The sequence below is a fragment of the Papaver somniferum genome, chromosome 5 (assembly GCF_003573695.1).
Source record: "Papaver somniferum cultivar HN1 chromosome 5, ASM357369v1, whole genome shotgun sequence".
Lineage (NCBI taxonomy): Eukaryota > Viridiplantae > Streptophyta > Magnoliopsida > Ranunculales > Papaveraceae > Papaver > Papaver somniferum.
Window position 1 is genome coordinate 32,454,356 of NC_039362.1, and position 16,094 is coordinate 32,470,449.

The 16,094-nt window shown below is 35.9% G+C and overlaps 1 protein-coding gene and 1 pseudogene across 1 annotated transcript; one reads left to right on the forward strand and one right to left on the reverse strand.

Annotated features, from left to right (window-relative positions):
- The first annotated feature begins 10,914 nt into the window (after window positions 1-10,914).
- Window positions 10,915-14,645, forward strand: LOC113278923 (annotated as a pseudogene).
- On the reverse strand, window positions 14,627-15,766 carry LOC113281328 (caffeoylshikimate esterase-like). The gene has a single exon (XM_026530037.1). It carries the CDS (start codon window positions 15,702-15,704, stop codon window positions 14,727-14,729), a length of 978 nt encoding a protein of 325 aa, XP_026385822.1. The 5' UTR covers window positions 15,705-15,766; the 3' UTR covers window positions 14,627-14,726.
- Window positions 15,767-16,094: the final 328 nt, after the last annotated feature.

The following is a 16,094-nucleotide window of genomic DNA, read 5'->3' on the forward strand; positions in this document are numbered from 1 at the left end:
GCAGTTGCGCATAAGAGGGTTTAACTTTAAACAACTGATCTTTTTGATACATGTATATGTGAACAGAACGGTTTATCAATCTATATTTACTTTTTATTGTCTTGTTTCTATTAATCGTATATATGTATATATGGGTGGTCTTTCTGTTGTATGTGATTACGCAGGTGGATTCATTTAAAGTCAATTAAAGAAGTAGTAGCTACCCGGGGAAATATCAACCCCTTGTAAGTACTTCACTTGCTTTCACTTATATTATTAGGTTTATGTTTGTGGAATCTGACCTTGAGTTTATATTTACTTGCGAGGTTTTATACTTAATGTTCACTTTTGCTGAGTGAGAAGTGAACTTCAGTGGGATCACCATCAACTTGTGCTGGTATAATTCTTCTTTACGTTTCTGAATTCCTTTTAGGAGTCATTTAACATAACTATCTCTACTGAATAATTTATGTCTTTCTTTTTGATATTTAAACAGTGGCCTAAGGTCCGATAATGAACAAGGAAAAAACCCTGCTCACTGGTATGTCTTATGATTTTTTATTTTTTTTTTGGTTTCATCTTATTCCACTTGATATAATAGTTAGGGTTTCATTCCTTAGCATACCTGAGTTTCCTGTATGACTTGTATAGTCTTTATGTAAATAGAGAAGTAAACTGCAGTTAATGTTTCATCTCTGTTAAACATGTGCCTTTTGGGTGTGACTCCATTCAGTGGAGTTTGAAAAAAAAATTTGTCATAGATTATATCTCATGAATGGAGGTTCATTCTGCATGATGTGGAATAAAGTTGGATCTTCTAGATAAAGATAAGGATGTAGAATATGAGAAGAGCACTGTTATAGTTTCTCTGATGGTAAGTTTTCTCTAATCACTGTTGCATTGTTCAGTTTGTTATGTCTTAGACAAGACATAAGTTGGAGGTGAACATAGAAGTTGTATTGGTGATAGAGATTATAGTGTTGAGATTGCACCTGATATAAGTTTGAGTTGTTGGTTGAATGCAGTGAGAGTTATAGTAGAAGTTAGATGAATTAGAAGAGGTATGAATTGTCGCAGATGGAGTGGAATGAGGGTTAAGAAGGAGATGTTGTTTAGAATTAGAAATAGTATTGTAGGTGGTGAGAATGCTGATATGTTGAATGTTATGAATTGCTGAGTTGAAAATGATATTGTTATTGAAGATGAATGTGTCATGGATTATGTCTCATGAATAGAGGTTCATTCTGCAGGATGAAGAATGAAGTTGGATCTTCTGGATAAAGTTGAGGATATAGAATATTAGAAGAGCACTATTATAGTTTCTATGGTGGTAAGTTTTCTCTAATCTCTGCGGCATTGTTTAGCTTGTTATGTCTTAGACAAAACCTTCAAATATATCCTACCTTATTTGTTGAATCATCTCTGCATTTAACTTAGTTTGAAATCAAACTTTCTCATTTCCCATAAGAAATAAACATAGTACTTATATATGTTTTTTGTTGTCTAGACAAAGTACTTCAACTGGATTATAACCAACTACTCCATACTCACTGGTATGCTCCTCTACTGAGATTTCATTCTTTGGTTGTTACTTGTCATTATTTGAGAACAAAACAACTTAGGAAATGACTTTATCTTTAGATAGTTACATTCTTTATGAACTGCTTATACAAGAATTGAAAGATCTGTTTGTTCAAATACACAAATGGTGCTGAAAAACTTGCAGGGAAACTCTGATTTAGACAATATATACTGTTACAGGAACCCTAATTTTAACCATGTCAAAGTTGACCTGGAACTATTTTTTTCAAGTTACAAAAATTTCGCAACTGCTTAGTACTGTTGTGAATTTTATACCGGAATTGTTATAGCCGGATCGGACAATATTGTCCGTTCTTTTAAAAAACTGGGTAAAAATTTCATAACTGTTTGAAATGGTTGTTACGTTTCATACAGTTTAAAATTTTCGCAATTGTTTCAAACTGTTGCGACCAGCTGGTTTCGCAATTGTTGCTATATTTTGGGGTCGCAACAGTTTCAAACTATTGCGAAAAAAGTCGCAACGGTAATGTAGCCATTGCTAAAATTTGCAACATAGGAGAACTGTTGCAACACCACTTTGCAACTGCCACCTACCGTTGCTAATCCCAAAATTTGGTATAGTGTCTTCATCTGATGATCCAGTCTCAATAGGATCATCCACAGAGTTTCCAACACTTTTACTTTTATCAAGTAGTTTAATGTTCTTTTGTGTTTGGATGAATGCTCGTGATCAAAGATCTTTAACTTTCCAACAAGAGTATTCCTGGAAAGTGTTTCAACGTTATTTCCCTCAATGATGGCAGTTTCTTAGAGTCGTATCTAGCTGGCAGCGATCCGAGAGTTTTCATCACAATGTTCTTTTCGGGAATAGTCTTACCCAATGCAAAAGATGCATTAACAATTTCAGACACTTTGTGATTAAACTCATCAATGAATCTTCATCAGCCATACAAAGGTTTTCCTAATCAGAATTTAGGTTTTGAAGCCTAGCTTATTTCTCAGAGGTATTCCCTTTAAATATGGTTTCTAAGATATCCCAAGCATCACATGGTGCTGAAGATCTGGGGTAATGGCATGGACGATAGCATTTAATCCATCAGAATTTTGCTTTACGGTAAGCATCTCGACATGATCATACTCACCAATATCCTTTGCAACAGTTACACGTCTACTGTAACTAATGGAGGATTATATCCATTTACTACACGAACCCATGATTGAAAATCACGCACTTGAAGAAAGGCACGCATAGAAATTTTCCACCATAAGTAATTCAAGCCATCAAAGACTGGTGGTACGTTTATAGAGATAACACTTCTGTCCGTAGAGTCAGATTGCTACAAACACATACTTATGAGGTCTTAGTGTGTTTGTCTGCTCTGATGCCAATTGAAAAAGCAGGGGTATAACAACCACACCCAATAATTCGTTCGGTAATCTGTATGGACTAAACTCCAATTTAATTCCGAGAGCACCAACTTAAAAGTGGGACTCAATCAAGGATTATATTAAAGAGTTTTTATCTCTTTCTCAATACAATCAGCAAATCAAACAGATAGAAATGTGCAAGCCTGATTGATATGAGAAATAACTTGGAAAGTACCAAGGACCAATGCCCAAGTGTCAATCAAGTTCGATCCAACAAACAAGGTCGGATTTATCAAATGATTGAACTACGCACAACCTTGGATATTTCAATTACATAAAAAAATATAATGCGAAAAAGAAATAACAGAGACACCAGATATTTTATTAACGAGGAAACCGCAAATGCAAAAAAACCCCATGACACAAATTTGAAAACCACACTGTATTAAGCCGCTATAGACTCTAGCCTACTACAAGTTAACTTCGGACTAGAATATAGTTGATCCCTAACCAAGTCTCACACCGATTAAGGTACAGTCGCGTTCCTTACGCCTCTAGAACCACGCTGGATTCTGCGCACTTTATTCCCTTAGCTGATCTCACCCTCTAAGAGTTGTTACGACCCAAAGTCGAAGACTTATAAATAAATCTGTCTCCCACATATATGTCTATCCTTTATTCTGTTTGTTCCATCTTTTGATACAAAGATCAAGGTGAAGAAGAACCAACTAATAGTCGGGTCTTATAATCCCGAAGAGAAGCCTAGAAATATTAGTCACCTCACAATAACCTAACTGATTAACAGAAGAAGTTATTGCGAAATCACAAGATTCTGAGACGAAAAACTGTTGTGATTAGTTTTTATATCTTACCTACCATAGATAAATCTCAAGTAAATCTTAGAGAAGATAAAACTCAATACGACAGAACAAGTAAGATCAGAATACACTACTACATAGAAAATAGTTGGATTTGGCTTCACGAATCCCAAATGAAGTCTTCAAGTCGTTAACCTAATAATGGTTTTGGAAAACCTAGGTTAAAGGAGAATCGAATTTAGTTTGCAACTAGGACACATGAAAGTGTCGAGATTAGGTTTTCCAGTTACTACAGTTCTCCTTTATATAGTCTTCCAAATCATGGTTGCTTACAATCAAAGCTAAGATAGCTTAGTAACAAACCATTCAATATTAACTGTTAGATGAACTCCTAATTTAAGATTCAAGCTAAGTCTGCTTAGAAATTAAGCCATCAATCTCCACTGTTAGATGGTCTTAACTTGTTACAAACAAATGAAGTATACTTATGTTTATATATGGGTTATCGTACCTAAACGTGTATATTGAGTTGTCTCAATAACAGTTAACCGAAGTTCCATATGAACACTTTTGTCTTAGTCGTATTCATCTAACACTTCTAGATCAAAAATGAAGATCAATCAATCATGATAGAAAATCAAATGAACCTAATTGTGTTTCAAATAGAGTTGTTCAATTGTTCACTATCTCATAGAAATATATATGAACAAATTGAATCAAAATCGGTTTGATTCGTAATCGTACAAAGTACTTATACAAGAATCAATTCATGAACATTAAGCCACGGTTTGCAAAGTTAATTTGCATTCCTTAAATCATAAATGTTTTAGTTCATGAGTATGAGAATCATACATAACTGATTTTAGAACTTCACCACTGTGTTCGCAAACTAGGTACCCGAACAACAACTCTGGACCTTGGTCTAGTCAAGCCATTCGCAAACTCGGTTCGCGGAAAACTTTCCCGGACCCAACTGAGGTAAACCCATTCGCATACTAGGTACATAAACAAGAGTTCCGGACCTTCTCAGGTAAATCCGTTCACATACTAGGTACGCACACCGTGTTGTATCCAAACATGGGTAATTGTTCTAAAATCTCATTTTAATCATTGAAACATCCTTGGAATACGACAATGGTAATCTCACACATACCATTAGCTTCAAGTACTTTTCAAGTGATCGAATGATCAATACGAAACTTCCGATCTAACATCAAATGACTGTCTCACACAAATCGTATAAGATGCTCAAGGTAATTTTCACATGATCATCTTTTGACTTAATATTTAGTTTCCAACAAATAAATTTTTTCCAACTAAACTCGCCAAGAATACGATGAATATAGCTAAAGCAAAAAGCTTCCAACACATATTTTGAGAAATAGATAAGCGAGATAAACTCGGCTCGAAATATCAAATGTGTATAATGTAAAAGTCTATATAGTTATACGACTTAGTCTCATTAGAAGATATAATAGACTTCTAAGTGATAGATAAGTTTTAGTCTCCACATACCTTTTGTTGATGAAGTTCCTCCAAGCTCCTCAGTAGATATTTTTCTCCAATTGGTGAACGTCGTGAAGTCTAAAACTCAAATACACATTCTATCCTAATCCGAGACATAGCTACAAGTAGATTAGAAATCAAGTATATATAGTTTTGATCAACTAAACTTGACAAACAAGCTTGATATAGCAATGCTTGAGATAACAACGCTTGCGAGTTCGACCGAGAAGTGCTCTAACAAATTTGATGCACGAAATTTACGTGGACATGGTCTTAAACAAAACGTCATTGCAGCCTTAAGGATCCAAGGTTATGTTCTGCCAGCGGATGCCTATGACGAGTACATTCGTATGGTAAAAGAAACAACATATGAAATCTCAATATGTTTTGTGAAACTGTAGTTAACCATTTTGGTCCACATTTTTTACGGCAAAGATCATAAGATGATGTCGATCGACTACTAATTGAATATGCGAAGAGAGGCTTCCACCAAATGCTAAGTAGCCTTGATTTTATGTATTTGGTATGGTATGAATGTCCTTATACTTGGGAAGGTCGGTATAAGGGTCACTACTCAAAACCAACTGTTTTTCCTGGAAGCGGTGGCTTCTTATGATTGTTGGGTATGACATGTTTTTTCGGGGTTCTGGGTTCAAATAACAACATAAATATGTTGCAAAAATCGTCTATGTTTGAAGAACTGAAGTATGTTAATGCTGCAGTTGTAAACTTTACTGCAATGACAATAACATGCGTCATCTTATGGTGGACAGAACTTATCCAACATGGTCAACTTTAGTTCAAGCTTACACTGAGATACATACCTGAAGCAGAGGAGCACTGTGATAGAATATTTTAACGAGAAGCAGATGTCTTGTAGGAAGGATGCCGAACGAGCATTTGAAAATTTAGAGTGGAAGTTCCATATAATTTACGGACCACATCGTTCGTTTAAACCAATAAAAATGAATAGGGTTATGCTCACCTGCATCATCTCGCATAACATGGTAATCGAGGATACCCGACGCGATACTTATTGGACAAGTTATCTAGATAAATGTTTGAGGAAAGAAGCTTCAACCCCTTCGTGGTATGCCTACAAGAGAGTATATAATGGTAGAAGAGAGAATTCAAAAAATGAAGGTTATTTTTAAGACGAAGGGAGGATCTCACTGCGCATAATTGGGCTGAGTTCGAAAAAAGTTATCCTCACAGGATTCGATTTGTTTTTACTTTATATTTATTACTCTAATTAATGCAATTTGATTTGTATAATTTATTGTGTTAGATCATTGCTCGGTCGAACTCGCAAGCGTTGCTATCTCAAGCTTGTTTGTCAAGTTTAGTTGATCAAAACTATAAGTCTTGATTTCTAGTCTACTTATAGTTATGTCTCGGATTAGGATAAAATGTGTAGTTGAGCTTTAGACTTCACGGTATTACCGATTGAAGGCGAAGATCTACTGAGGAGAGCTTGGAGGAACTTCATCAACAAAAGGTATGTGGAGACTACAACTTATCTATCACTCAGAAGTCTATTTTATTCTATCACCTAATGAGACTAAGTCGTATAGCTACATACACTTTTGTATTTCGAGCTGAGTTTAACTCGATTATCTATTTCTCCAAATATGTGTTGAAAGGTTTTTGCTTTAGCTACATTCATCATATTCTTGACGAGTTTAATTGGAAACAATTAATTTGTTGGAACTAAATAATAAGTCAAAAGACGATCATGTGAAAATTGCCTTGAAACATCTTACATGATTTGTGTGAGACAATCATTTGATGTCGACTCAGAAAGTTTTGCATTGATCATTCGATCACTTGAAATGATGATTACATGATTACTTATAAGATAATAGTTTGTGTGAGACAGCTGTTGTCGTCTTATAAGGATGTTTCAATGATTGAAATGAGAGTTTAGAACAATTAACCTTTGTCTGGATACAACACAGTTGCATACCAGTATGCAAACTGTTGTGGTATGATTCAGGACCGGAAACCTTGTTTGCATATCTAGTATGCGAATGGTTTTAACTGTTAAAGTCCGGGAACCAAGTTTGCATACCAGTATGCGGACGGTTCTACCTGAGTTAAGGTCTGGGAGAGCAATATGCATACCCATTTGCAAACTGCTGGACAAGACCAAAGTACAGAAGCTATAGTTTGTGTACCTGTTTGCAAACTTAGTGGCTAAAGTTCTAAAATCGGTTAAGTATATTTTTCATACTCATGAACAAATAAATTAATAATTAAGGAATGCATTCTTTGCAAACTATGGCTTAATGTTCATGAACTGATTCTTATGAATCAATCCGATTTTGATTCAATTGGTTCATATATATTTCTGTGAAATAGTGAACAATTGAACAACTCTATTTGACACACAATTAGATTCATTTGATTATATTTCATGATTGATTGATCATCATAGTTGATCTAGAAGTGTTAGATTAATGTGGTTAAGACAAAAATGTTCATATGGCTAACTTCGGTGAACTGTTATTGAACCGACTCAATATACACGTTTAGGTACGGTTAACCATATCTAAATGAAAGTATATTTCATTTGTTTGTAACAAGCTAAGATCATCTAACGGTGGAGAGATATTTCTTTGGTTTGAAGCAGACTTAGCTTGAATCTTAAATCAGGTTTTCATCTAATGGTGAATATTGAATGATTTGTTACTAAGCTATCTTAGCTTTGATTGAAAGCAAACCCTGATTTGAAAGAATATATAAGGGAGAACTCTAGAAACTGGAAAACCTAATCATGGCACTTTCTCGTGTCCTAGTTGCGACTAGAATCGATTCTCCTTTAACCTAGTTTTTTCCAAAACCATTATAGGTTAACAACTTGAAGACTTTATTTGGGATTAATGAAGCCATACCCAACTATTTTCTCTGTAGTTGCGTGATCTGATCTTACTTGTTTTATCGTATTGAGTTTTATCTTCTCTAAGATTTACTCGAGATTTATCTCCGATAGGTAAGTTATAAAAAGTAATCACAATGCTCTTCGTCTCACTCTTTGTGATTTCACAATAACTTCTTCTACAACCATATAGTTAAGTTATTGTGAGGTGATTGATATTTCTAGTTTGCTCTTCGGGAGTATAAGACCGGGTTATCAACTGGTTCATGTTCACCTTGATTTATTAAAAGATGGAACAAAAACTTCATAGGTACTTTTGTGGGAGACAGATTTATCTATCAGAATAGACTTCTCTGAGGGAGACAGATTTGCTTATAAATCTTCAACTTTGGGTCGTAGCAACTCTTAGTTGTGGGTGAGATCATCTAAGGGAATCAAGTGCGCAGAATCCGACGTGGTTCAAGAGGCGTAAGGAACGCGACTGTACCTTAATCGGTGTGAGACTTGGTTAGGGCACAACTACATTCCAGTCCAAAGTTAACTTGTAGTAGGCTAGTGTCTGTAGTGGCTTAATACAGTATGGTGTTCAAATATGGACTAGGTCCCGGAGTTTTTATGCATTTGCGGTTTCCTCGTTTACAAAACTTCCGGTGTCTGTGTTATTTATTTTCCGCATTATATTTGTTTATATAATTGAAATATCACAGGTTGTGCGTAATACAATCAATTGGTAAATTCGACCTTGATTGTTGGATAGTAATTGATTGGCACTTGGCCATTGGTCTTTTTGGTACCGACCAAGTTATTTCTCATATCAATTGGGCTCGCAGATTTCTATCTGTTCGATTGCAGATTGTATTGAGAAATTGAGATACAACTCTTTGGTATATTTATTGATTGAGCTCGCTTTTTAAGTTGGTGCTCTCAGAATTGTATTGGAGTTAGTTCATACAGATTGCCGAATGAATTATTGGGTGTGGTTGTTAAACCCCGGTTTTTTTCACATTGAAACTGAAACTAAGAATTTAAAACTAACTACTACATCCATATTTTAAAAGAAATAACATTAAACAAATGTAATGGCATTCTCATTTTCATTCTCATCCAGTTCCTTTCCATCATGATCAATGTCAACTTTTGTTGGGTGTCATCATGCGTTCTGTGCTTGAACTTCATCAAATTCATCTTTCCAGAATAGTAGTTGTGCATTTTTGACGTGTCCATTCCCATGATTTCTCTCATATGCTCACCAAACAAATTATGTTCAACCGTTATGACTTATCTTCATTTTTGTTACCTACTCCATCAAATCTTTCTACATTTTCATTGATATTAAGATTATAATTACCATGTGGGAATCCTATATTGTTGGGATGAGGACTTGAGGTTGTTTCTGGCGAAAAATAAGGGGACCCATGTTGCTAAGAAACATTTGCAGTCTCGTAAGGTGATTCCTTTGGTACTCGACATCCATTCAACAAATCAAGGTTACATCGATTTAGCTTTTTGAGGATGTGGAAACAAGCTTCATATTTGAAACTTGTAAAGTATTTTCTTTGTCATTCCTCTCGAGTTTTTCGTTGCTGCAGTTTGAATATTTATAAATTAGTTAGTACAACAAACATAACGCGTTTAAAAAAAAATCAATTTAACAATTTGAAGTACCACTTATTAAATCGACTTCCATCTCACTTGACTAGCCATTTGCATCATCAAAGATACCCATAGGTTCATATCTTTGATGATTGTGTTTTAACGACCTGACAACCTAGAAACATCACGTTTTTGAATATTTCCAGTTTCATGATTAAAAAACCTATGAACATTTTCCTGAAGATTATTATGTTGTTGTTGAAAACCATTAATAGAATCAAATGTAAACGTTAACTTGGCAAATAGCTTTATCTTCATCGAGACTACATTTTGGACCGCGAGTTTTCTGTTGAACTATTTTGTGGTTGTGATGAAATGACTATTTTATGGAAAAAAATTTATCTCGATCCAGAGAGTAAGAGTTTGACAATGAAAGATTGAGTTGAAAATGAAATTATGATAAATTTTGGGTATAAAAGATGTGATTTTTAGAGTTGAAAATGAATGAATTTATAGGGAGGAAGACTAGAACCTAATACGAGACGAGCATCCCCTCAACATGAACCGAGTCGGAGCTCGACCGTCTCAGGTTGATTCGCTCGTCACAAGTTGAGACGTTGCGGGAAAACTCCCAAATTTACCAACTTGCCCACTCTATTTACTTGTGCCGATAAATCTGCTCATATGCCCGCCTAGTGTCTTTGCTCTCAGGCTAACCCCTATGGGCTAGATTGAGCTGCTAGATTGGCCAAAAAGTGTTGCAAATCAAAAAAAAAAGAAAGCGTTGGAAAAAGTTAACACTACTTCTCTCTCCTAGCAAGTGCTCGCAGTTCAACTAGCAGCGAGATTGAAACGCTGAATGATTCAGCGCTAAAAAAGTGACCTTAGCGTTGAACGGTTCAGCGCTCACAAAAATCACAAAATTCGATCTGACAGCTGAAATTTAAAACGCTGAACCAAACAACGCTGAAAAAGTGACGTTCAGCGTTCACAAAAATTCAAAAATCACACGGATCACAAAAATCACAAAATTCGATCTGATGGCTGAAATTTAAAGCGCTGAACCAAATAGCGCTGGTAGTGGTCCCAGCTGAAATGGACTGCTAATCTAACTGCTAGATTAGCACTCCCATAAAATTTAGGAGGTTGTCCTACCTTACGTGGACTGTTAATCTAGCTGCTAGATCAGAAGACCATAAGACTTAGCCTCGGGGAGAAACTAGTGAGAGAGAAGAAGTAAAGAAGATTAGGGCGACCAACTCCATGGAAGAAAATCAATCAAACGACCCACTGAACAGACGAACCCCAAAATATAGTTGCTCAAAATAAACATGCTGCAATCACTGAACGCCTCTCAAATCTCCAGCAATCCATCTCACGTAAGTCCGATTCAAATGATTTACCTGCTTTCGATACAACTATGCATTTTCAGATCGATTTCACGAATACAGACCGAATTTTATCTTGTTACTGATTCAGTATCAAAACTTACTCTAAAATCTAATCTTGGTAAACTATCGAATTTATTTCCCGAACTTGAGAAACTAGTACCGGAGCTGTGGAGAATTCATATTTCTTGCTTTCTTACGAAATGCAGTCGTCTCTTAAAACCTTATCGGATTTTAAAGAAACTCTAGAAAGCGTGAATACTGGATTATTACCGAAGAAGACAGGAATAAATTAGCCGCATTGAAGAAAGATCAGAGCGATGTGGTTGGAACTGAGAGTGAAAATAGTGGTCTTGAAAAGGAGGGAGTCATTTTGCTGCGGGAGTTCAAAAGAGGAGGTTAAATTTGTGTGAGGTGAGACTAAATGAATTTCTAGAGTACTTTATATTCATAAATTGAGGAATTGTAAGTTGTGGATTGCTTGTTTATGATGGCATCTCTGAATTGAGGATTTATCATGCTAAGGAGACTGATTATCATCTTCAGGTTTGCTGTAGACCGATGATTGAGGATTGCAACCCTGTGAGGTTTGCTCCTTATCTGTTTTGTTATAAAGGAATTGGTAAAGACCTTACAGATCGAAGTCTTTATGAAGAGACGGGAAACTGGGAAAATGTGGATGATTTCAAATGGTTGCGAGCTGTGCGAACGCCTAACTGGTCCACTATACCGGACGAAGAACGTGTTAATGCGGTGAATATTTCAAATCTGGTAACCCCAACTGAAGATATTTAGGAGTTATATGCTAAACCTGTTGGCAGTGTAGCAACTAGCAAGTTGAGGACTTCAGAACTTCAGTTCACATGGTAAGCAGTTTGACGTCAACTAAGAAAATTAGCTATTTTCCATTTTTATTGTGTGAAGAAATTTATAATAAATCATTGTTGTTTTCAGTTTGACGATCTTTGAAACATAGATGTATTGTTCTTCGATATCAGGTTAATAGAGATATATCACTAGTATTTCAAATTTATTATTGCTGATGGACATCTTCTTTACCGCAATGCTTTATCGGAACAAAGATCAGTTTGCTGATAGTTATATGAAAATTTAGGGTTGCTTATTATCAGAAATTTGTTGATGAACAAGCTGTGAAAGAAATTAAAGATGTTCTTGTTTGGTATGATAGAATTCTTCTCATTGCTGTTCCAAGACGTTGTGAGCCTAAGAAGCTTGGAGGCCGCTGTGGTTGTGCTCGTTTCCAGAAATCCTATCATTAGAGTTGATGTAAAGGAAGAAATCACAAAGGTTTTTGTTATGATGTTTGTTGTGTTAATGTTTTCTTACTTTTTGTAATATCTTCTGATTTCTTAGAAACTTACTGTAGTTCTTTGGGTAACAAATTGCAATCTTGAATGCTAAGTTCTATAGCTATGAATGAGAAGGACCTTGTTGCTTACTAAAAAAAAATGTTCAGTACATACAGAGTGTTTGTATAAATGTGTACGAGAACTTTTTCATTAGTTATTACAAGTAGTGAAGTAGAAGCAATACCAAATTTTATTTTTTTCAATTCTAATACCATCTGGTGTTTTATTGCAGGGTGTGTGGATTAATGGTAGTATACTGATACACAGATTGTAAAATGCATTAGGCAGGATAGGGGTGAATCTGAGGAGGATGTGTATGAAGATGGAGATGCAGACGTGAGTTACTTTAATGGGTATTCAGTGGAGGAGAAAGAAGTTAAAGCTAAGGGGGTGCTGAAATTCTTTGGTGCACTACACAACTCGGTATATCTGAACTGTCATCTAGTAATCTGGAGGTACAATTGCTTCCTCCATTTTCATTTATACATGACATGCCTAAATGTTTACATTATGTTTCCGTGTTAGCCACATCACCAGGTTTTAGTTTTAAATACATTTTTTTATTGGATTGATTTTTCAGCGAGTTACCAATTCAGCGATATAAAAAGAGGGTAATTTGTAGTTTATCATGTGGAAGGAAGAAGATGATTAAGCGAATCCTCCATAAACACATGAGCACCCATTTGAATTCCATGTCAGTATTCCTTTTAAGATTTATTTTCTTTGATCTTTGTTAGTAAAGCATCATTTTGATAAAGCTTCTATTTTTGCCTTTGTTTCTTTCAAAGCTGGTGAACCATATTACATTGCGGGGCCTGTTTATCTTTTATTGTACAACACTTGGATCTTCAAAAGTGGCTTTCAAAAAACTGTCTTTCTGACCTAACTATTTCTGACTTTCTCCTTGGTTCAATTCTGTGATTTCTTTAAATCTGCATGTAAATTTGATTTGTTTGACACTCCTATTCTCCATGTGTTAAAAATCTACATATAAAACGTGTAATCTCATTATATAGCCACTAGGAAAATCAACATTCGGGTATAAATTTGTCAATAAAACTTGCCTAGTCTTTTAAATTACTTACAGCCACCCACAACTCTCAATATGAATTTACTTTCTAACATTCAATATATGCATTATTCTTCAACGGAGAAGCTTTATGCGGGTCTGCCTGAAACCATCATTTCTTTTGTTAGTCAGCCGAAACAAAGATCTATCAAGGAGTATTTGTTAAGACTAAGAAGTTTCTCATAAATATCTTTTTTTTTAATTGTTGCTGATGTATAGAAAGACTGCAATTCAGAAAGTGTAAGAGTAAACTCAAGTTTGTTGAATTTGGTTGTATTTAAGGAAGCTTAAATGAGCTAAATTTGCTGATATTTTTATTCAAGAATGGCTTGGTTATGGAGAAAGTTGTTCTTAGTATTTCTGCTTCAAAGAAAAAGAAAACTTTTGGAAATTAATTGAGAACTTAATAGCATATCCATCAGGCATTCAGCTCTTGCTTAGACATTAGATTTTAAAACCGAGGAGATACGGTTTGTGATAATTATCATCTTTTAGTTCTGCTCATTGTTAGTATATACTCAAATTTAACTCTTGCTTAGAAATTACATTAGATTCTAAACATAAAGAGGTAGATCTGTGAATTGTGATATACTGAAACTGTGCTCGTGCTGTAATTTTTATTTTTATTTTCATTTTAGTAATTGAAGCATTTCTATTTACCCTTAGTTACAATCTTATGAACGTTGATTTTGTTACCCTTTGTGCATTTCTATTTACCTCTTTTTCTTATTTTGTTCCCAGAGTCTTGTATGCATATTGTTGGACCATTTAACGACCTTTTATAAACTTGGTTTTTCAAGTAAATTTTGTCTTTCTTGACCAGTCTCACAAGGCTCAGAGTTCAAGCTCTGCTGATATTGATGCTGAGGATAGGAAATCTTACAAATCGAGGATTGGCAGGATAGGGATGATGAATCCTAAGAGTTGTACTTGTGTGTATGAAGATGGACAATGGGCTTTCAGGGAGGAGAAACAAGTTGATGCTAACGGTACGCTGTCTGATTTTTAGGTGCAGTTGGCAACACACATTTGTTTCCTTCATTTCCATGTATACATGCTTTAATATTTGCATCAAGTTTCAGTATTGAGCCTAATAAACAAGGCCTTTTAAACTCTGAGTTTATGAACAACACATTATATTTAATAATTTGCAGAACGGGTTACACCTTACAGAAAATGCGAAGTTCTGTAGCAATATGGTAAAAATATTTTGGCCTACATTTTTGGGTACCTCTTAACCCTTTCATCAATCCACTCTCTCATATCATCCAGAACCCTTTGACTGTTCTCATCAGGTTCCCCTTGTATCAAAGAATGATACATGCCCTCATATATCTTCAGACTTTTATCCTCGCTTGATGCTTTCTCATAAAGTAACCTGGAAGATGACGGACATGTAACACCATCGGATGTTCCATGAACAGTTAAAAATGGTGCCGTTACTTTGGAGAAATTATTCTGGATATAGTCACACATCCTAGAGATTTCCCTCATAGTTCCAACCCTTGGTGGGCCTGTGTATCTCCTTGGATTTGATGCTATGATCTTCAATTTCTCTGGATCTTTGATTGCTTTGCCTACCATCTTGTTATCTGGCATTGCTGCCCATGTATCAGCCATCCCAAACAACAATCCATACATGAATAGATGGATTTTCGATGGTTTCATGTTTTCAGGGATGACGAAAAGCGGCGCAGAGAAGATCAGACCCGTCCACGTTTCCGGTTCCGATTGAAAGTACATCACCATAGTTGCTAATCCACCCATTGATTCACCGAAAAGAAAAGCTGGTAACTGTCGATATGGTTCGCTGTTACGGACGCTGACGAAGTACGATAAAGATGCAGCTGCTACTTTCTCCATCTCACCTAAGTAACAGCGTATGCCGTCTGATCTACCATGTCCGAGAAGATCAGCAGCGAAAACGGCGTAACCCCAGGTAGCGTAATTGATGCAGATTTTTTGGAAGAGCCATCCAGCATCAGATCCGTACCCATGTGTCATGTAGACAGTGCCTTTGATGGGAAGGTCCAACGGTAGAAATGCATGTGTAAAGAGCTTACCGTGGATTGTTTCGAAATATGATTTGGTGTTCCGCACTCCTTGAGATGTGTAATATTCTTCTTCTGGCATGTCTCCCCAGAAATTCGGGGGAGGGGATGGAGTTTCCTCTGGGGTTTTTTGGGACGACATTTTAGCAAGAGGGATTGGGAGAAAAATGAGTGTTTTCGGAGCATATACATAGGTGCGAGCGACTTCTTAAATAGAAGGAAAGGATTAGTTCGAAAGGAGGCGTTGTGTTGATGATAAAGGTGGTTTTCACCAACCTGGTTTCTGGTATTCGGAAGGTAAGAAGAGTAGTAGGTGCAACAGTCCCGGTGGAGGGGTCCATTCGAGTAAGGTTAGTTGAGTTCTTGTTGTTGTTGGTGCGGCAGTACATTGACTTTTTAAGTGTGGAAAGTTGGAAACTAAGAGTCGTGTTTGGGTGCTGCCGCAATACCTAGTTACTTTTACCGGCTAAATGTATTTGGTGAATTCGGGTAAGTTGGACGATGAAGTAAAATGCAACATCTCTCCATTAGA